The sequence below is a fragment of the Saimiri boliviensis genome, chromosome 17 (assembly GCF_048565385.1).
Source record: "Saimiri boliviensis isolate mSaiBol1 chromosome 17, mSaiBol1.pri, whole genome shotgun sequence".
NCBI classification, from domain to species: Eukaryota; Metazoa; Chordata; class Mammalia; order Primates; family Cebidae; genus Saimiri; species Saimiri boliviensis.
This window is the reverse complement of record NC_133465.1, coordinates 66495021-66517656: the sequence shown is the minus strand read 5'-3', so window position 1 is coordinate 66517656 and position 22636 is coordinate 66495021. Positions and strand designations below refer to the sequence as shown.

General features: G+C 52.6%; 1 protein-coding gene across 2 annotated transcripts in view; it reads right to left on the bottom strand.

The window, feature by feature from the left end:
* MGAT5B (alpha-1,6-mannosylglycoprotein 6-beta-N-acetylglucosaminyltransferase B) overlaps window positions 1-22636 on the bottom strand; it is an 84066-nt gene that overhangs the window by 40805 nt on the left and 20625 nt on the right. For both annotated transcript variants that reach the window (XM_074389005.1, XM_074389004.1), the window contains 5 exons: window positions 7397-7512; window positions 6698-6771; window positions 5674-5844; window positions 4763-4927; window positions 3880-4049 (listed from right to left, as the gene is read on the bottom strand). In XM_074389005.1, the coding sequence (XP_074245106.1) occupies window positions 3880-4049; window positions 4763-4927; window positions 5674-5844; window positions 6698-6771; window positions 7397-7512 (696 nt within the window). The remainder of the gene's footprint in view (window positions 1-3879; window positions 4050-4762; window positions 4928-5673; window positions 5845-6697; window positions 6772-7396; window positions 7513-22636) is intronic.

Genomic DNA, 22636 nt, shown 5'->3' with positions numbered 1-22636 from the left:
TAAGAGCTCAGGTTTCAGACAGCAGAAACCCAGCATGGACTGAGATACAGTGGAGTTCCATTTCCACCTCCCAAGGGGACTTGTCGGATATCTGCCTTACAGAAAGATGATTTTGTGTGCGTGGTGTTGGGCTGTCATGAATGCACAGGAAACGCCTTTCCATCCCTTGAGGGAGCACAAAGGGAAGGCTCATCTTTCCTGAGCCTATTGGAAACACATGCATTCACCTAAGAGGATGATGCCAGCACTGTGAATTTCAGGCCATGGGAATGAAAACCTTCCAAGCCCTGGGTCATTTAGCAGCCTCCTACACAACACAACCCAGACCCAGCTTCCTTCTCCCACTACTCAATATAACTGGTCCAGAATCGGAGCCACGGACGTCCTACCTGAGTTACTGGCAGACTCTGAGTTTCAGGGAAGTAGTACAGAAACTGAGTAGCTGCCCGAGACTGGCACTTGCTGGGTCCTAGTGACCTGAGATTGTCATGGCTCCATCCTCATCAGCATGCTCTGCTCGCCAACACTCCTGTGCTACAGAGCATCAGCATTAGCAGAGAGAAGGCCAATTAGACCAGCAAGAGAGTAGGCAGGCTCTGGCGGGAACTCACAAGGAAACCACTTGAAAACCACCTGAGTATAAGTTAATGGGCTAATGAAGAAAAGTTGATTCACATGCAAACAATTCTGGGGCCTTTAAGGAAGGCCCTGAGGAGTAATCTCATCAAATGTGGTTGGGAGTGGGGATGAAGACAGGTTGGTTTGGTTAATGAGTACAAACATATAATTAGATAGAAGGAATAGGTTCTGTTATGATAGCATAGTAGGCTGGGCATGTGGCTTATGCCTATAATCTCAGCACTTTGGGAGGCTGAGGCAGGCAGATCACTTGAGCCCAGGAGTTTGAGACCAGCCTAGGCAACATGGTGAAAACCCATCTCTATTTTAAAATAAAGAAAAATTTTTGAAAAAGATAGCAGAGGCTGGGCGTGATGGCTCATGCCTATTAATTCCAGCATTTTGGGAGGCCGAGGCAGGTGGATCACCTGAGGTCAGGAGTTTAAGACCAGACTGACCAATATGGTGAAACCTCGTTTCTACTAAAAATACAAAAATTAGGCAGGCATGGTGGCATGCAACTGTAGTCTCAGCTACTCAGGAGGCTGAGGCAAGAGAATTGCTTGAACCCGGGACATGGATGTTGCAGTGAGCCAAGATTGTGCCACTACACTCCAGCCTGAGCAAGAGAGTGAGACTCTGACCCCCCAAAAAAGAAAAAATAGCAGAGTAGGGCGACTATAGTTAACAATTGTAGATTTCAAAATAGCTTGAAGAGAGGACTTAAAATGTTCCCAACATATACAAATAATAAATGTTAAAGGTGATAGACACCCCAATACCCTGACTCGATCATTACACATTCGATGCATGTAACAAAATATCACACATAGCCCATAAATATGTACACGTTATGTATCGATAGAAAAATTTTTAAGTCAATGAAAAGGAGGAATAAAGCCAAGCATGGTGGCTCACGCCTGTAATCCCAGCACTTTGGGAGGCTTAGGCAGGTCAATCTCTTGAGCCTAGGAGTTGGAGACCAGCCTAGGCAACATAGTGAAACTCTGTCTCCACTAAAAATACAGAAATTAGCCAGGCGTGGTGGTGCACACCTGTAATCCCAGATACTCAGGAGGCTGAGGTGGGAGGGTTGCTTGAGGTGGAGGCTGCCATGAGCCATGATTGTGCCCCTGCACTCCAGCCTGGACAACAGAGCAAGGCCCTGAGGAAGGAAGGAAGGAAGGAAGGAAGGAAGGAAGGAAGGAAGGAAGGAAGGAAAGAAGGAAGGAGGGAGGGAGGGAGGGAGGGACAAAGGGAGGGAAGGAGAATTCTACCAAACACAAAATCATTAACTATAAAAAAAAAGATGAATAACTTTACATTAAAATTAAGAACTTCTTTTACCCGCCAAAAAAACAAAAGAAATTTAAAAGGCAAGCCACAAATCAGGAGATTTTTAACACATGTAACTCACACAGAATTTATATCCATAATATATAAAGAGCTCTTACAACGCAATATGGAAATGATAACCCATATCCTATGATGCCCATCTCAATGGGCAACTCATCAAGGTGAAAGAACCACAAATAAACAGGACAGGATGCTCAGCCCATTACATTTCAGGAAATGCAAGTTGCAACTATACCAAAACACCATCATGCCAGGCTTCGCCCTCAATCAAAATGTCTAACAGCCCCAAGTATAGGTGACAATGTGACCCTGTGGAAACTCAGGCACTGGTGAGCCTCTGAATTGTACCAATCACCTTGGAGGATAATTCAACATTATTTCGTAAAGCTGAATTTTCACTATGCCAAGACCCAACAACTATGCATCTAAGTCTGTGCCCAGTGTGACCTGTCCAAGAGCGTCCACCCGGGCAACGTTCAAAACCATTTTAAAAACAGGAAAAAATATCCACAGTCAGGAAAAACTGATACATAATTATGGCACATTCACACAATGGAATATTAGAGAGAAGTGAAAATGAATGAAAGAAAGCTACATGCAAGGACATGGATGAGTCTTTGAAACAGAGTTTGAAGGAAGCAAGTTCGGAGACCACGTATAGTAGATGCCATTTTCTCAAAGCTTGAAACCAGAGCAAAACAAAAGCAAACCATAAATTGTTTATGGATACACTAACATGAAAAAAAAACAAAAAACACTTTTTATGAAAAAAGCAGTCTGGGTGCAGTGGCTCATGCCTGTAATTCTAGCACTTTGGGAGGCCGAGGTGGGTGGATCACCTGAGGCTAGGAGTTGAAGACCAGCCTGGCCAACATGGTGAAACCCTGTCTCTAGAAAAAATACAAAAATGAGCTGGGCATGGTGGCGCACACCTGTAATCCCAGCTACTCAGGAGGCTGAGGCAGGAGAATCACTTGAACCCGGGAAGTGGAGGTTGCAGTGAGCAGAGATTGTACCACTGCACTCCAGCCTGAAATGGAGAGAAATTCCATTTAAAAAAAAAAAAGCAATAATATACACAAAGTTCAAGTTAAGGTTTCATCTGGGAAGGAGGCAGAGAGATCAGGGGACGCTCTCAGGCAGAAGCAGAGTCCTTGGTGACATTAAGTGGTTGGCCACACATGGGAGCTGATGACTCTTGTGTTTCACAGCATACTTTGCATAGACTTTTGTATGCATCAAATATCATATAACAACGATTAATAAAGAGAGAAAAATCTCCTGTATTCCTGCATCCCACAGAAACAGAGGTTAAAAATAAACTCAGTCACATAAACGCACTCTTACCTCCTTGACATCCCACATTCTCCGCCTCACCCCCGTCCTGCCCTCAAGCACCCAGGGGAGCCTCTAATCACTGTCTTTCCACCTCCCACAGCATCTGAGGGACCCAGAAAGTCCAGCACTGGGTAAGAGATCGGTCCCACCTATCCACCACCCACCTCACCCTCCACATCTTGCTGGTCTCCAGATCCTAAAACAAACCCAAGAAGAAGCCCAGTTCCAGAAGAGAAACCAAATCTCCCAGGATGGCAGACAGAGGGGACCCCACGTGCAGAGACAGCTCAATTCCACAAGCCAATATGTGCCAGCCCCAGAGCAGAAACACCAGAGAAGGAGCCACGCCCTGGCCAGATAGCGCTATGCAAATACACTTCCCTGCTACCTCCCCCAAGACCAGGCAGGAGGAGGGGGATCAGGAGTAGTGATGTCCCGCAGAACACCAGGATGCCTTCCAGGGTCTCAGGACCATGGGCCCTGCAGGCAGAGCGGAGCTTCCAGGGAAGGGGTTCCCCTTCATCCTCGCCTGCCCACTCCATGCCAGTGGCTTTCCCCGGCACTCACCTCTGCAGCTCCTTCAGGGAGACTGTGATCCGCAGGCCATGGCCCAGGACATAGAGCGCAGCCAGAATGTCCGCCCACTGCACCATCTCCCCCAAGGGCCCGCCCTTCAGGACCCGAGGGCTGAACACGTCCCCAGATTCCTCTGTCAGGAAGCCGATGTGGACCAGGATCTGGGTTGATGGAACACAGAGGGTCGGCAGGCAGGAGCGGCAGCTCTCAGCCCTGCCCCCTGGGGAACCAGCCAGGAGACCAGCCGGCAGCAGACCCTGTCTCCAGGCTGGACCCCAGCAGGTACTTTCTGGCACCAGAGTGACCAGACCAGGCATTGGGGACACGAGCGAACAAGATAGTCATGTGCTTGCCCTCACAGAGCTTATGTTCCAGATGGAAGAGGTAGACAACAGTGAACACAGACAAGAGAGAATTTCATGAAATGATAAGGACTCTGAAAGAAATAAAAGGGCAATGTGAGAGTCATGTAAATATCTACTGGGTGGATGAAGGAAGGGAGGGAGGGAAGGAGGGAAGGAGGGAGGAAAGGAGGCGGTGGGGGGAAGGAACAATGGAAGGATGAGCGTTAATAACAAAGCTCCCCAGAACATTCCCAACTTTCCAGGCCAATCCCAAGACTTTTCTGCCTGACATGAACCAGATGTACACAGAATGCAGGACCCCTTGGGAGCCCGTCATTCTGTCCCAAATTTGAAAAGGGCCAGCGGCCACCACCACAGACAGCTACTCCGACTCTGCCATCCCCACCCCTCTCTCCCTCTGATCAAATTCAGAGGCCCACTATAGCTTGTTTGAAGACCTATTCTGTGCACCCCCAGAAGCGGGCGCCCTGAGCTTTCTCAGCTCCTGTGAGGGGTCAGGGGCCACAAACCTGCTTCTGGTCCCTCCAGGTGGCTCCCAGCTTCTGGGCCAGCCGCTGGGCAGCCAGCACCCACTGGGCTGTGAGCCTCTTGGTCCGCTTCTTCATGAAGATCAGGGACTCCTTCCCGCTGCCCATCAGGTCCAGGAGATGAGACAGGTTGCTTCGGAAAACTGCCTGGAGGGGTCCAGACCTCAGCTCTCTCTGCCCCTCGACAGGTGGCCACCATCATTACCCACTGGCCAGGGGACAGGGCCTGGAACCCTCCCATGAGCCTAGGGCCTACTCCAGCTTCTTCTGCACTTTCTAAGGGGCTCATCGGCCCCGGAAACCAGGGAGTCCTGCCCTCCCCCTCAATATACCCTCCCCAGCCCAGCTCTGGCCACAAACCCCAGCCCTTCCAGGGAGGTGGCTGATCACAGTAGTTCCCAGGATCCCAGCCACGACAGGGAGGCAGTGAGGGTGGTGGTCACAGCAGAACTTTGATGGCAGGGGACAGATACGGCCACCACAGCAACTGTGCACCTTGAACCCATTAATTCAACTCTAAACCCTAGATGCATTGTCCGTCAAATATGATCACACAAGAATAGCCAGAGCTTTAAGTGCAAATAAAGTGTCTAGACACAGAAAGCCCTCAATAAGTGGCAGCTGCTATTACTACTACTCTAGTCCATTAAAGGGGCACCTCCAGGCTCCCCACCTGCCCCGAAAAGAGGCCCAGCTTGCTGGCATCTCAAAGAAGGAAGACAGGCCCCGGTAGGCTGTCCTCCTGTCTGCCCAGCAGGGTGGGCTGGCACCTGCCCGCACACCTGGCACAGCCACTCAGGCTCGTTACCCCAGGGCAATGGTTTCTGCCTGCTGTCCCTGAGGATGTCCAGCCACGCCAGCCCCTCACTGGCCCACACACCTCCCAGGCCCACCTGGACTTTGGGAAGGGGCTTGGATGCCCTCTGGGCAGCCGTCTGGTTCCTCCAGGGCAGTGGGGGGCAAAACCACTCGACCTCACTGAGGTAGATGAGGAAGGAACACTCGGTGCCGTCCACCCCGAAGAAGGCGTAGCAGGGGTCAGAGGTCCAGCGAGCACGCATCCACTGCAGAGAGGGCCAGGCTGGGCAGGGGGCTGTGCCAGCCCCACCGACCCCCAGGGGCTCCCCTGCACACGCACCCCCCGGGGCCCTGAGGTCCCCCAGGATGGGGACCACAAGGCCCACCCTACTTATGCAACAGGGCAGAGAAGAGATTGAACAAGGACCTGCCCAAAGGACCCCAGAGATGGCAGGGGCAGACCACCAGCCCTCAGGTCTGGAAAGAGGAGGGCCTGGGAGATAAAGCTGGCTTAAAGGTCTGTGGCAAAGAGCCGGGAGGCCTGGCTGTCTCCCTCTCCCTTTGGTCCCTGTCTCCCTGCTACTAGAGCAGGATTGGGCTAGAGGTCAAGGTCAGGGAACAGCCTCCAAGGTGGCCAGTGCTGGGGCCAGGGCAGTATCCACCTGTGGTGATCCCAGATAGTCACCCAGGGAGGGATCTGCAGCACCACCGCCCACCCCTTAGGGGGTTCAGAACCAGCAGGGAGCTGGCTTCATGGCTGTGGACAGCTCCTACAGAGACAGACTTCATGCAGCCCACGGTGGCCTCAGAGGCAGGGCAGGAAGACTCCATCCAGCTGTTGGCTGGGCCAGGAGGATCGGGGACAGGGCATCGAGCGCCACTCCTCTGAGTCTCTGGGGGAATCCACCTGCTGGTGGTGACGCGTGGAGATTTAATCACTCGCTGAGAAAAAGCACTGACCCCTGAGGGCGACGCCTCCTGGGGGATTTGGGATGTGAGTGGGGCAGATGAACTGAGCAGAGAAGCTGTTGCCCTGAAGCTGGCCTCTGGGTTAGGGGCCAGGGCCGGGAAGAGAGGCCCTCGATAGTGACATGCCTGCCCCCCAGCCCCAGGCCTCACCTCCACCTTCCCTGAGCAGTCAGGGAACTTGGGGTCACTCGGCGCCTCACACTGGTCCCGCCCGCCTTCCGACACTGCAGGGAGAGGTCACCTTGCTGAAGCCCTGGGTCCAGGGAGGAGGCCAGGGAGAGAGGCCCGGGTGTGGGAGGCAGCTTCCCGCACAACCCGCTGCCAGTTTCCCACCTTAAAGCTCACCAGCCACACAACCCACCCACAAGGTCACCCCCAGGCCTGGGCTGTCCCAGCCTCCTCAGGGGGTTCAGAAGCAGTGAGGAGCTAGTGTGCTCAGCCACCCGGCAGCTGCCTAGATGGGCAGACCTCAGCACCCACCCAAAAGCATCCCCAGTGTTTTCTGAGGAGGCAGAAATGAGGTTTGCAGCCGCCAGCTCGCTGCTCCCCACATCACAGGGACTGGAGGGGTCACCGAGGGACCTTTCCCCAGGTAGCCTCACTCCTGGAACTGTGGACCCCAGAGGCTAAGACTCCAGGGACCTCCTCTGTCCTCTGCGCCCTCCTGCCGGGTTGGGGGGAGTGAACCCCCATTCCTCCTGCTGAAAGCCTAAGCTGGGGCCCCGAAGAGCCAGGAGAGCTGCTGTCAGAAGTCAGCCACACCCCAGGTGTCCCACCCTCCCAGGACCCACCCAGCACCCAGTTCATTGGCCCCCTAGGGGCAGAGGGCACGCCACCCCCGGCACCCACCCTTGCTGTGCAGCAGCAAGCTGTGTCGCAGGATCTGGTCCACCTTCACGGCGATGTCAGATACATTCTGGGCAATAGCCTGGATCCGCTCCATGAGGCCGGCCCCAGGGGGCATCCTAGGTGGGAGAAGCCAGAGGTGAGCAGCAGAACCGGCAAGGGTGACCTTCCCAGGAGGGCCCCACTAGTAAGGCCCACAGGCAAAGGCAGCAGGCTCTACAGTGCCCCAGGCTCCCAAACCCTGACCCCGAGCAGACCGAACGGTGGGGAGGAGATCTGGCGAGGAGATGGAGCTGGCAGCCCACTCCATCCAGTACACACATTACAGACATACGGGAAAGGCCATACCTACACCTGTTGGTCATGACTTTGTGTGTGCCCACAACTGCATGCATGATCATATCTGCACACAAGATCATATCTGCACGTGTGATCATATCTGCACATGTGGTCATAGCTGCATGTGTGGTCCTATCTGCATGTGTGGTCACAACTGTACATGTGCCCACATCTGCATGTGTGATCGTATCTGCAGAGAGGTCCTCACGAGTGGAAATCCCTGCCCTCTCAGCCCCAGACTTCATCTCCACCTTCCCTGAGCAGTCAGGGAACACATCTTCATGTGCCCACAACTATAAATGTGACCACATCTGCGCGTGTGCCCACAACTGCACACACACCCATAACTGCATGTGTGGTCATATTTGCATGTCTGCCCACAACTGCACATGTGACCGTATCTGCACGGGTCAGGCACGTCTGTGTGTTACTGCCTGTGTGCTGAAGGGCAGTGCCCAGGACTGAAACAAGCAGAGGAATTCCCTTCAAGAGCCTGGCTAGGTTCTGTCCAGGGACCACACAGGTGACAGAGGCCGTTTCCCAGGCACGGCCGGGCCTCTCCGAGTCTGTCTATTTCCTCCCAAGGGGCCGTATTGTGCCAAAATAAATTCCACCCACAGAAGTCTGGGAACTTGCCAGGTATTAAAACTCCAGTAAATTATCACTGGCTTCCTGAGAACAAATCCTTCCCAGGATCTTAAACGAGGTGACTGCCATCACCACAGCCCTCCACCTCACCACCAATACTAGTGTCGCTTTTAGTTTTAGATAATTTATTTCCTGTGTGATTACTACTCAGCTCTCAGGGACATTTATTAGCCATCATGCAGAATTTATCTTGTTGCAAACTTCTATTGAGATCGATTCCCCTCGGCTGGCAGATCTGTTCATACAGGACAGCCCTGGGGGTCTTTCTCCAGGAAGCTACTTGTCTTTTTTTAACATATTAATTTCGTTTCCTTTGATTCTCACCTCACCCCATGGCTTTGCAGGCCCAGTTTAAGCTCTCTTTATCCCTATACAAGGTACTGGTCTTTATGGCTGCACATAATGGGAATTAAATGAAGGACGTTTCCAACATCCCCACTCTCCTCCTCTTCTGAGCCTGGTGAGCTACCCACTACAGAAGGGATGGTGTGAACCCTCAGCAGCCACCTGCCGTCTCAGCCACCCTCCTCTCCCACCTCCACCTTCCCTAAGGAGAGAAAGGGCAGTGGCCCCATACCCAACGGAGGACTAGTGAGGGTGACAGGTGGGGGCAAAGCAGACACATACGTGGAGGGGACAAAAGGCAGATGATAGGAAAGGGGAACAAGCCCCCCAACTATACACATGCACACACACACGCACACACACATGCACACACACATGCATGCACAATCCAGTCCATCCTCTCACTCTTTATTTATTTATTTATTTATTTTTGAGACAGAGTTTTGCTCTTGTTGCCCAGGCTGAAGTGCAACGGTGCAATAACAGCCTACCGCAACCTCCGCCTCCCGGGTTCAAGCTACTCTCCTGCCTCAGTGCCTCAGCCTCCTAAGTAGCTGGGATGACAGGCATGTGCCACCATGCCCTGCTAATTTTGTTTTTGGAGTAAAGATGGGGTTTCTCCATGTTAGTCAGGCTGGTCTCGAACTCCCGACCTCAGGTGATCTACCCGCCCTTGGCCTCCCAAAGTGCTGGGATTACAGACATGAACCACCATGTGCCTGGCCCATACTCTCACTCTTTAGTTCAGTGCCCAAGGCAAACTTTGACAAAAACAAACAAAAATAAAACTCTTAAAAAATACCATCACTTTTGTGTTAGTTTCCTCGGGCAACTGAAATGAATTTCCACAAACCAGGTGGCTTAAAACCACACTCATTTCTCCTCTGGCAGCTCTGGAGGCTGGAAGTCAGATAGCAAGGCGGCAGCAGGGCCAGTGCCTTCAGACTCCGAGGGAGCCTCCTCCAGGCCCCTCCCAGCTCCCAGAGGTGCCAGCAGCCCTGAGTTCCTCAGCCCGTGGCTGCTTCACCCTGACCTCTGCCTCTGCCTTCACACGGCCTCCTCCCCTGTGTGTGCCTGTGTCCATGTTTCCTCACTTAACAAGAACACCAGCCACCATACCAGGACCCATCTGAACCCAGTAGCACCTCCTCTTAATTTGATTATATCTGCAAACTCCGGATCTCCAAATAAGGTCACGTTCACAGGTTCTAGGGATCAGGATTTGGACATGGCTTTTTGGAGCACACAGTTCAACGCGCAACAGCCTTCAGTGAGATTGCAAAGAAGAAAGAGAAGAGACTTAAAAGCCAGCTGCTTCTTTTGCTCAAAAAGTCCTCAGGCAGAAGGAAGTAGGAGTATTTTTCATCCATCCAAAATCATCAAGGTTCATTACCAGTACCATATGAGGAGATGAGAGGAAGCTCAGCCCCCTATGAGCCATGTGGCCCTGGACAGGTCACTGAGCCTCTCTGTGCTCAGCACTCTCATCTTTTAAGACAGAAGGGCAGCTACCATCGTGAGGACTGAATGAGGAGCGAGCGGTAAAGTGGGTGGCCCGTGGCACCTGTGTGACATCAGCACTGTTTGCATGCGTGATCAGCACTGATACTGATGTGGCTGAAGCGGCAGCAATAAGGGCTGGGGTTAGACCAGGGCACATCAACCTTTTCTCATTATCGCCCATCTAGGAGGTTTCTCAGACGTTTTTACCGCTACTAAGATTGTTTCAAGAACCAGTGTTCACCCTTTTGGCATTGATATGCTCCCACCAAAAATGCCTGGGTCCACCCCAGGAAGAAACGCGCCGATGTGATGTCTGCCAGGCTCTGAAATCGGTCCAGATGAAGACCACGGAGGTACTTTCCATGCTGGCCTACAGGGACAGGATGGATGTGCCTTTGACAGGAATAAATATTTTGTAAATTAGAGAGGCGGGGGGTGGATCTCACTCTGCCACCCTGGACAGAGGCTGGAGTGCAGTGGCGCCATCACAGCTCCCTGCAGCCTCAATCTCCCGGGCTCAAACAATCATCCCACCTCAGTTTCCCAATTAGCTCGGACCATAGGCATGAGCCATCACACCCAGCTTTTTTTTTTTTTTTTTTTTAACTTTCTGTAGAAAAATGTTACCCAGGCTGGTCTCCAACTCCTGGACTCAAGCCATCTTCCCACCTCTATCTCCCAAAGTGCTGGGATTACAGGCATGAGCCGCTGCACCTGGCCTGGAATGAATATTTCACAGACAGAGTGCAGAGGCAGGATCAGGACTGGAGACCAGCAAGGGCAGGTGAGGGCGGGTGCTAGGGCTCCCATCATGACAGGAGGCACACAGGTGGAGAAAACACCACATGCCTGTCCTATCTTCTCACCAGAGACCCCAAGGCACAAACAACCTATGTCGAGACAAGCCACGGGCTGTGCCAAGTCAGCTAGAGACCTTGGAATGGACCCCAACGCATCTCAGCCCTTCCTAGAGACACCTCTCCCTGGAGCAAGGCTCTTCATCCGCCCTGCAAGAACTAGGTCACTTTCTGAATCCCCTGCCCCGCCGTGGGGTGTGGCTGCGAGTGGCCAGCCTGAAACCCTGAATGGAGTCCTGGGCCTCAAGGAGAGACTCAGCTTTCCTGTGTGGAGCCGGGCACTGCCCCATGTGGGACTCACGCCCAGGGGCTCCATCGCTGTAGGCTGAAGAGTGGCCCCAAAATTCATGTCCCGCCAGAAGTTCAGAATATAGCCTTATGTGATAAAAGACTACTCATAGGGTCCAGGTGATGGGTGCACCAAAATCTCACAAATCTCCCCTAAAGAACTTACTCATGTAACCGAACACCACCTATTCCCCAATAACCTAGGGAAATTTTTAAAATATAGCTACGTGCAACGACATAGACGAATCTCAGCCACAATGTTGACAAGCCAAATCAAAAAGATTATAAGCCAGGTATGGTGGCTCATACAACTTTGGGAGGTCGAGGTGGGCGGATCACCTGAGGTCAGGAGTTCAAGACCAGCCTGGCCAAAACGGCGAAACCCATCTCTACTAAAAATATGAAAAGAAAAAATTAGCCGGGCGTAGTGGCATGCACCTGTAATCCCAGCTACTTGAGAGGCGAGGCAGGAGAATAGAATTGCTTGAACCCAAGAGGCGGAGGTTACAGTAAACTGAGATTGCACCACTGCACTCCAGCCTGGACGACAGAGCAAGACTCAATCTCAAATAAAAAAGATTATGTGCTCTGTGACTCCATTTATATGATGTTGAAGAACAGGCAAAAGTAACGCTGACAGAAGTCAGGGCAGCAGTTAGGCTTAGGGGCTAAGAGTGACTTGTGCCAAAGGAACACAGGAAATCTTCCTGTGGACTAGAAATATTCTATGTAATCTAATCTCAGTAGGTGACTGTCCATATGTAAAACTCCATCAAGTTCTACCCTTAATATTAGTGAAAATATTAGTGAAAAATATACTTCAATAAACTTTCTTTTTGGGGGACGGAGTTTCGCTGTCATCACCCAGGCTGGAGTACAATGGCACAATCTCTGCTCACTGCAAACCTCTGCCTCCTGGGTTCAATTGATTCTCTTCCCTCAACCTCCCAGGTAGCTGGGATTATAGGTATGTGCCACCATGCCCAGCTAATTTTTGTATTTTTGGTAGAGATGGGGTTTCACCATGTTGGCCAGGCTGGTCTCAAACTCCTGACCTCACGTGATCCACCCACCCTTGCCTTCCAAAGTGCTGGGATTACAGGCATGAGCTACCATGCCTGTCCAATAAACTTATTTTTTAATAAACCAAAAAAAAAAAGTATGTGTTATTACTTGGGACTAGGGTCTTTGCAGGTATAATTAGTTCAGATGAGGTCCTACTGCATCGGGCCGGCCCTAAGCCCAATGACTAGGGTCCTTCTAAGAAGGCCACATGAGGACATCCAGGGGAGAAGGCTACGTGCATGACAAAGACAGCAGAGAGTAGAGTGAAGCATCTGCAGGACAAAGAATGCCAGGCACCACCAGCATCCGCCAGGAGAGCCAGGAAGGGCAGGGAGGAGTCTCCCTTGAGCTTTGGAAGGAACACGGCCCTGCTGACAACCTGTTTTCAGACCTCCTGTCTCCAGAACTGGGAAGGAGTAAAGTCCTGTTGTTTTAAGGCATCTGGTTTGTGGTCATTTTTTATGGCAACCCTAGGAAACGAAGATAATCACCATCTGCAGAATTGAGGGGAAATGGTTTTTAATCGATCACAAAAGGGAGTCCAGGACTGGGCCCAGAGGCTCACGCCTGTAGTCCCAGGACTTTGGGAGGGCAAGGCAAGAGGATCAGTTGCACCCAGGAGTTCAAGACCAGTCTGAGCAACAGAGTGACACTCTATCTCTATAAATAATTCTTTAAATTAGCTAGGCGTGCTGGTGTGCGCCTGTGGTCCCAGCTATTCAGACTGAGGCAGGAGGATTGTTTGAGCCCGTGAGGTCAAGACTGCAGTGAGCCATGATCATACCACCGCACTCCAACCTGGGTGACAGAACAAGACTTTCTTTCAAAAAAAAGAGAGAGAGAGAGAGAGTCTAGGTTCTCCTGGATGCTCCTGCTGTCAGGAAGTTCTTTTCGCCAACCATGTTCCTCTTGCTGAAGGCCAAGCTTTAATTCTCCTGCCGCTCTCATAGGAAAGAGAGAAATCAAGGGATGCCCTGGGTCAGTGATTCCTCATATTATTCAGGGACATTATTCAGGAATATATTGGAAAGAGTGAAAGGCTGGGAGTCAGAGGTCCTGGGTTCAAATCCTGGCTGCACTTCACAGTTGCATGTGGGCAACTTACGTAACCTCTCTAAACTCAGGCTTTAACTCCCATGAAATCCGAGTAACAGGGTTATTGTGAGGATTCGCTGTGAGGCCAAATGTAAAGTACTCAGCAAGCAGGAGGTGCTCAATACATGCTCCAATGTAAAGCATTCAGCGCACAGGAGGTGCTCAACACATGCTGGAATATAAAGTACTCAGCACACTGGAGGTGCTCAATACATGCTCGAATGTAAAGTACTCAGCACACAGGAGGTGCTCAATACATGCTCGAATGTAAAGTACTCAGCACCCTGGAGGTGCTCAATAATACATACTCGAATGTAAAGTACTCAGCACACTGGAGGTGCTCAATACATGCTCGAATGTAAAGTACTCAGCACACTGGAGGTGCTCAATACATGCTTGAGATGCTTTTGCTCCCCAGGGACAGCAGGCATCCCATTCCTGAGAGGAAGCATCATATGCCTGACTACAAAGCAAAGCACTTTACTTTTTGGGGGATTCAGCAATTTTCCTACGATAAGCATGTCTGCATAAAACCTATCGCCAGCACAGGCTTTAAATAGTGCAGATGGCATCTGTCTGATTTAACAAGTTCAACTTGTTCAAAACAGAATTACTCGGCGTCACTATTATTATACTGGACTTAGCATTTGCGCAGCCCTTTCTATTTTCAAATAATATATGATTAGGCTTCTCTCCCTGAGAGGTTTTTCTAAAAGTGACAGTAAAAGTAGACGTCGTAAAGCCTCCATCCACAGCAGATCTACGACTGGGAAATGCCTGGTTGGAAGAGAAAAGGAGGGGCTGGACCCGGGAGACGGTGGACAACAGCCTTCAGCCGACGCGGTCTGAGGAACCCGGGGCCCCGGAGTTGTCACCGTGGGGTCGGCAGCACTGCGCTGACTTCTCCACCGGGGCCAGGAGGTGAGGCCAGGGCCCATGTTGCTTTTAGGGGCCCTCGAAAATGTTTGAATTTCTTAAAAAATCAGGGAGCAACAAAACCCTTGTAGATCAAGGAAAATGTTTTAATATGTGATATTCATTCTCTACAACATTCTTTGTGTAGGGACAAAAGAAAAAAATGTGATATTCCTAGATTATAAAATACAATCTTTGTGATGGGCTAAATTCTGCACCCCCTCAAATTGACATGTTGCAGCCCTATCCCCCGATAGTTGAGAATGGGACTTTACTTGAAAACAGGGTCCTCGCGGATGTAATGAGTGATGATACGAGGTCATCCTGGAGTGAAGTGGGGCTCTCATCCAGTATGACTGGTGTTTTTATCAAAAGGGGAAATTTGATATGAAACTCGCACACAGAGAGAACACCATGCGAAGACTCGGATTGTGCGGCCATCAGCCAAGGAACTCCCAGAAGCCTGGAGTGGGGCCTGGAACAGATCCTTCCCTAGCACCTGCCTGCTGACGCCTTGATCTCACACTTCCAGCCTCCAGAACCATAAGACAATCGATTTCTGTCATTTAATCCAGTGGTCGCAACCTTTTTAGCACCAGCGACCGGTTTTCCGGAAGACAGTTTTTCCATGGACCCGGGGAGAGGGGCCATGGGGATGGTTTCAGGATGATTCAAGCGCGTTACGTTGACTGTGCACTTTATTTCTATTATTATGAAATAATTATACAACTCACCGTCGTGTAGAATCAGTGGGAGCCCTGAGCTCATTTTCCTGCAACTAGATGGTCCCATTTAGAGGTGATGGGCGACAGTGACAGATCATCAGGCGTTAGATTCTCAGGAGCGTGCCACCCAGATCCCGCACATGCACAGTTCACAAGACGGTTTTCACACTTATGAGAATCTAAAGCCCAAGCTGATCTAACAGGAGGCGGAGCTACAAGTGATGGGGAGCGGCCGTAAATACACATGAAGCCTCACTTTCTCCCTGCCGCCACTTCCTCCTGTGGGCCCCACTTCCTAACCCGCCGTGGCCCAGTACCGCTCCATGCCAGGGGGTTGGGGACAGCTGGTTTACCACAATCAGTTTGTGCCTCTGTTAGACCAGCCCTGCTGTTTAAAATCTTTTCTATGGAGGAAGGTACCCCATGTCACAAGGCTGCCCAGGGAGGCGGGACTTTTCCTAGACTTTTTGGAGGACACGAGAAAACCTTTCCACTAATGATAATGGCAGTTACACAGCCAACAGGAATTGAGCAGGCGCTTGCCAAGCTCTTTCTATAGTATGATCTCGTTCAATGCCCATGACAACATCTCGGTCCCTTTTAATGCCCCATTGTACAGATCAGGAAGGAAACAAGGCACAGCAAGGTTGAGTGACTTGCTCAGGGTCACACAGCTAATAAATAAGAAAATCAGTCCAACCAGGCAGCCTGGCCCCAAAGCTCACCCCACCCAGCCCAGAACGCTGCTGAACAGGCAACACAGCTGGTGAGCACCAGCTGGAGAGGAGGCTCCCGGGGGAGAACAGGGAGCCGGGTGGCCCTAGTGAATCCCTGGGCACAAGTGCAGTGCCTGCAAGCTTACAAGGGGCCTCCAGGCCTTGGTCTTCAGCAAGGGAAGCAGGTTGGAGCCGCAAGTGGAACACTGGCTTCAATACATCAGAAAAGGCTGCCCGGAGACACGCTGGGTTGCCGGAAGAAAATCCATTTTCCACCTCTTACACCCTGGGAAGGTGGTGCCAACAGGTGGGCTCTGACACAGGCAGGAATGCGCCGTTTCGCTTGGAAGGGGTCCACGTACAGGGCGGGGCAGGACATCAGGATCAAGGCCAACACCCAGCAAAAGGCCAGAACCCCACCCCCGGTCTAGAGTGACATCCGGGGGGATGGCACTTTCAGGGCTGTTTCCGCTGGGATAACAGCCAACACTCCCCACAGGAGGCGATGCCGAAACTGCTCTGGCATAAGGAGTTTCCCAGGCAACAACCACCCTGACCCTGCAGGCTCCATCACCAGGGTACAGACCTTGAATTCTATCTACCCCGGCAAGCAGGACAGCGGACAATGCCCTGGGCTTACTCCCACCACCGAATGCACCCAATCTTTCTCCAACTGCTGCGAATGCCCAAGGGCCCTTGGTCCTGCTCATAGTACATTTTCCTTTCCTTCCTTTCATGTCTTTGTTACATGCATTTTCAGAGCGGAAGGCTGTTAACCCAGGTGAGCCTGAACCGGTGGCTTCTAGCAGAGCAGCACGAATGTAAGCAGTGAAGGCCCAGCCCGTGTCAGGAGAGGCAGGGACAGGGAGGCTGGAGCGCTCAGGAGGGGTGTCCCCGAAGAGGGCCCGTCAGCCACATGCATCCACACATATTCACTACACGCCTGCTCGGTGCCAGGCTCTGGGCACAGAGGAACCCAACACACATGTACCAAATGCAGACCCAGCCTCAAGAACACCCTGAGTGGGGTTATCAGGGCGAAGGGGCAGAGGGAAAAGCAATCTGGGGTGTGTCTGTGTGGGGTAGCCCTGGGGCGTATCACAGGGTATCACTGAGCCACTCAAGGGCAAGAGGGAAGAACACACAGGTACCCAAGAATCCATGCTATGCGTGCAGTAACAGGTGAGCTGGGCAGCTCTGGGAGGTCCACACTCACGCATTCCAAAGAAAGGCCTGACCTGGGCCTACTTCTGGGAGCTCACCCCTAAGCCCTGGAGTGTCCAGCCCCCTGATAAGAGTGTCCTTGTCTACCTGGGACCTTAGGCCACTCCCGACAGTCTCTGCTTCTCTGTGATTGGTGGTGGGGGCCTTGGGCCACGCTGCCTCAGCTTGACCTCTGTAAGGGCCAGAGACGGAGCCCAGTCCCTGAGTGGTCAGTCATGTCTCTGAGACCAAGCCCCCATCACATCTCTGGACACCAAGGCTGGCAACACCCACATGTGTGGTCCCACATCATGGCTGGGACAGCAAGCACTGTCCACAGCTCCACGGGAGAGGAACACCAGTGCTCCAGGCGGGTCTCCAGGGACCTGCCCTGCCCCTGCGCCACTCCCCTTGGCTGCTTTTCATCCATATCCTTTCACAGGATTGAGGTGTCACCGAGAGGAACAAGGCTGTGCTGAGTTCTGAGGTCCTCCTAGGAAGTCACTGGACCTCAGGGTGGCCTCAGGGACCTGACGTTCCGTGCCAGTGCCCTGTGTCTGGAGCCCCAGGACCAGACTGAGGTCACCTTCCCCTCTCCACACAGGGTCTGCCAGTTTCCTTCTTGCCCGGCACTTGGGGCTTCATGGGGGTCAGACCGCTGGCTCAGCACAGTCCTGGAGCTTCCTTCTAAAGACTTCCTACCTGGCCAGGAATGGTGGCTCATGCCTATAATCCCAGCTACTCAGGAGGCTGAGGCAAGAGAATTGCTTGAACCTGGGAGGCAGAGGTTGCAGTGAGCTGAGATAGTGCCACTGCACTCCAGCCTAGGTGACAGAGTGAGACTCAGTATCAGGAAAAAAAAAAAAAAAAAAAAAAAAAAGAGGCCCCAGAGAGCTCTCTCAGCCTCTTCCCACCATGTGACGACACAGCAAGCAGTTGACCACCTATAACCCAAAAGAGGGCCCTCCCCTGAACCTGAGCATGCTGGCACCCTCGCCTCAGACCTTCAGCCTCCAGAACTGTGAGAAATAAATGTTTTGAGGCCAGGCATGGTGGCTCATGTCTGTAATCCAAGTACTCCGGGAGGCTGAGGTGGACCAATCACTTGAGTTCAAGCGTTCAAGACCAACCTAGGCAACATGGTGAAACCCTTCTCTACAAAAATATAAAAATTAGCCAGGGATGGTGGTGTGCACCTGTAGTCTCAGCTATTCAGGAGGCTGGGGCAGGAGGACTGCCTGAGCCTGAGAGGCAGAGGCTGCAGGGAGCTGTAATCATGCCACTGCACTCAGCCTGGGCAACAGAGAGAGGCCCTGTCTCAAAAAAAGAAAGTAAAAGAAATGCCTGTTGTCTACAAGCCCCCCAGGCTATGGAACTTTGCTCTTGCAGCCTGAACTCCTAAGACACCTACACAGAGCTCCAGGTATACCTAGCGCTCATACCTAGCTTTAATGATGATTGGTGGTGTTATTACTATTATTATCATTACTCGTAATGGACATTCAGTCAAAGTGAGGTCTCATCCGCTTCTGGACGAAGTCCCAGTTAGATCTGCCCAACAACAGAATGGACCACACCAGAAAGCGGTGAGTCTCCCGTCTCTGAAATTGCTCCACCAGAGGTTTAAATGGCTCAGAGGGACCGAGGACAGAACTGCAGCCCCTTCTGAGGGAGTGACCCTGCAATCCACCACTCACTGTCCCCCTTCAGACCCAGCACTCTGTGGGGCCTGCGTCCCTGGCAGTGGCGAGCCTGGTCCAGGCCTTGGCACACGATCCTGTAGTGACCGGTTATTACCAAGCCAGGCCAGGAGGCCACCCATGGCACAGCCAATGAGAAGCGAGTGAAGGTCTCTGGTCCCACCCTGCCGCCAACAGAAAAGCTGGGATATTGGTCATGATCAGGAAGCCCGCAGGGCTAAGAGGACACCGCTGCAGCCTGAAGAGTCCCACCTCCCTCCCAGCCCAGCAGAGACTGCACTGGGAATCTGGGGACTTTGTCACACCCCATCCCCAATAAACCTGGCTGCCACGTGGCTGGTCTGACTCTCTGCGCCTCGGGGCTGTGAAGAGAGTGCGGGCCTGGCTCAGACCTGCTTGGGATCCTCCTCACCAAGCTGCTGGGGATGTTCAAAGTTCATAAGTGCCCAGTAGAGAGTGGCTGTTACTGTTACTTACTACCATCATTCATTATTATCATCATTCATTATTATGATGATTAATAATGATTACTTCAGCCAGCTCAGCAGCAAAGTCCACTGGGATCCAGAACATGCCCTTGGGGGCCGAGGGCTGCCCTTGTGTGGCACTGGCTGAAAGAGGCCCCTGACCTGCCAACCGGATGCCTCTCTCCTAGTGAAAGGACCCATGGTGGCCTAAGACAGCTTCTCAGACCACAGGGGTTTGCATATAGCTCTGGGCAGGGATGAGGAGAGGCGACAGTGACTTTCCAGGCTATCAAGTGTACTCCCTGAGAGCCCTTCCCTCCCTGCCTGCTGGAGCCACCTCCTGGTGGGCCCAAACCCATCACAGTGACCTCCTGTGGCCTCAGTCACTTCCAGTGGCCACTGTGACCTCAAGAGCCTGCCTGGGTCCTAAGGTCCCAGGATGCGTGAGCAGATATACTGGCTTTCCCAAGGTCAAACGGCGAGCCCCCAGGACTAACATTGACCCTGCACCAGCCTCGCTACTTCTCACTGCATCTGCAAAACAGCTCAGTGCACCTGGCATGGGAGACCTGGGCCTGAATATATTTTCTGCACACCCACTAAGCCCCAGGCATTCCACCAAAACCATTGTTTCTTACTCAGAAAGTAAAAGAAGGCCAAGCTAGGCCTCTGGTCACCATCCACCCCTCTTCCCAAGGCTGACCCGATGCAGCCAGCCTCCGGGCACTGTCCCAGGGGACAGAAGAGGCAGCCAACACTGCAGGCCACGTGCTGGCCCCAGATGCTCTGTTCCCTTCACCACCTGGGGCCTAGGGCGACAGGCCAGGGCCAGCGGGGAACTCTGGCTCTGCAGGTGCCTGGTGGCAGGTCACTACTTCCTCACAGGCCCCAATCCTCAGCTCCCTTCAGGCTGGTCCCCTAACAAGGCCCCTGAGGCTCAGCCCCTTTCTCCTGGCCCCACAAGGTAATCACTGATTCTGGTCCAGTCTGCTTACTGCTTATCCTGAGAACCAGCTCTCCAGGCCACCTCAGGAAGGAGGTTCAATTCCAACTTCCTCTCCTGATTTATGAGAGTTGCATTCAATTAACGGGGGTATTGATCTCCCTGCCGCTGGCTAAGGTGCTTGCTGGGGTTGTTATTTTATTTGAAACTGATCACTTTCCTTTTAAAACACAGAGACTCACGTACACAGGTGCCCACAGACATGCATACCGGGAGACCTGAGTGCACACAGCTAGACACATGAGCTCTGCAGCCAGGGAGACAGAGCCTCTCTGTCACTGTGTCTCTGTGTCTACCTCTGTTGCTCTCACACACCACACGGGACGTGGAGCCCCCGCCCCAGCTCCAGCCTGGCTTGCATTCACACTGCTCTCTTCTGCTTCAGCTCCTCCTTGACCCATCCAGAGTCCCCCCTCCAATGCTGGGGAGGCCCCCTCCCCAAGCGAGAGCAGAGAGGACTCCTCTCTCCCAAACAAAAAATAAACATGTAAATACACCCGTGCACACGTGTGCTCCCTTTGTTGAAAGGAGCAGAGCTGGGGTTGGGCTGTGTACAACGTCATTACCACCTGCCTGAGGGAGCAGAGCCTGAAATCACTGTGCTCCAGGGACAGTGCTGCCAGGAGGAGCCAAAGGGACATGGGGCCAGGTGCGGTGGGGCCACCAGAAGGACTTGGGCTCTTACCTGAGTCAGCTGGGGGGCAAGAGGCGGGAGGGAGCAGAGGAGGGACCTGGCCTTATTGATGATTTTGAAAGACCCCACTGTGCCAGAGATGGTGGTTAACACCTGTAAGCCCAGCACTTTGGGAGGCCAAGGCGGGCAGAGTTGGAGTTGGAGTTGGAGACTGGCCTAGGCAACATGGCGAAACCCCATCTCTACCGAAAATACAAAAAAAGTAGCCAGGCGTGGTGGTGCACGCCTGTAATCTCAGCTACTAGGGAGGCTGAGACATGAGAGTTGCTTGAACCCGGGAGGCCGAGGTTGCAGTGAGTCCAGATCGTGCCACTGCACTCCAGCCTGAGTGACAGAGCAGGATTCTGTCAAAAGAAAGAAAGAAAGAAAAGGAAGGGAAGGGAAGGGAAGGGAGGGAGGGAGGAAGGAAGGAAGGAGAAAGAAAAAGGAAAAGAAGGAAAGAGAAACTCCGGTGGCCACTGAGTCGGGAACAGCTGGCTGGGGTCAGTCGGCAGGGTGAGAAGAGGTGGGCTTCTAGGTATACTCTGAAGGTGGGAGAATTTGCTGATGGACTGGGCGAGGGTGTAAGAGAGAAGAGTCAGGTGACTGCAAGGTTGGGGTCTGAGCCATGGCAATAATGGTGCTGATACAGCCTGAGATGGGGGTTGCAGCAGAAGGGGGTTCTGGATGCAATCAGGACACCCCACATCTGAGTGTTCCCTGGACACCCACGTGGGTCGGCAGGTGCTTATTCTGAGAGCAGCAGCATCCAGGGCTACGGCCCCAGCTTAAGATGTAAACTGCGGAGTCTAGAGGACAAAGGTGCTTTTTTATTTTTCTGTTTTGTGAGACAGACTCCCTCTGTCACCCAGGCTGAAGCACAGTGGCATGATCTCGGCTCACTGCAGTCTCCGCCTCTTGGCGTCAAGCGATTCTTCTACCTCAGCCTCGGGAGTAGCTAAGACTACAGGCATGCGCCACCACGCCTGGATAACTCTTGTATTTTTAGTAGAAACAGGGTTTTACCATCTTGGCCAGGCTGGTCTCGAACTCCTGACCTCAAATGATCCACCCACCTCAGCCTCCCAAAGTGCTGGGATTACAGGCGTGAGCCACTGCACCTGGGCTAAAGGTGGTTTTTAGAGACATCAAAGTTCAGGGTTCAAGCCCACCACTGCCCCTCACTGACCAGATCCTCCGGCCACAGCGCTCCCAGGCAGCCCCTCCTCCCTAGTCCTCCTCCCTCGGGCTCAGCCACCTCTGGGTCTGCCGACCATCTGCTCCTTCCCACTGTCCAGAGCACCGGCTCTGTCTCCCCAGTCAAAATGTCCCGCCTTCAAGACTCATCCCGAACACCCCCTATGCCATGGGGACTTGGTGATCTAAGCCTCCCCCAATGTGGCAAGGTCACCCCCTTCTCTGGACCCTTACAGTACCAGAAAAGCAAGGAAGACAAACCATCCTCCTGAGCACGGGGCACAGGGCCCAGGCCTCCCGTCATCATTATCTCTAATGCCCACGTGAAGAACTTTTGGCTCATAAAAGATCTCAAGGCTGCCCGTGTCTGCCCCACTCCCATGAGCCACTGGCCAGGCTGGGCACCGGGCACGCAGCAGAATTCTGTCTCTTCTCTGTCCTCCACCTGCTCTCAAACCTCCAGCCCAGATTCTGCACACAGTAGGCATTCAACAAATATGGACT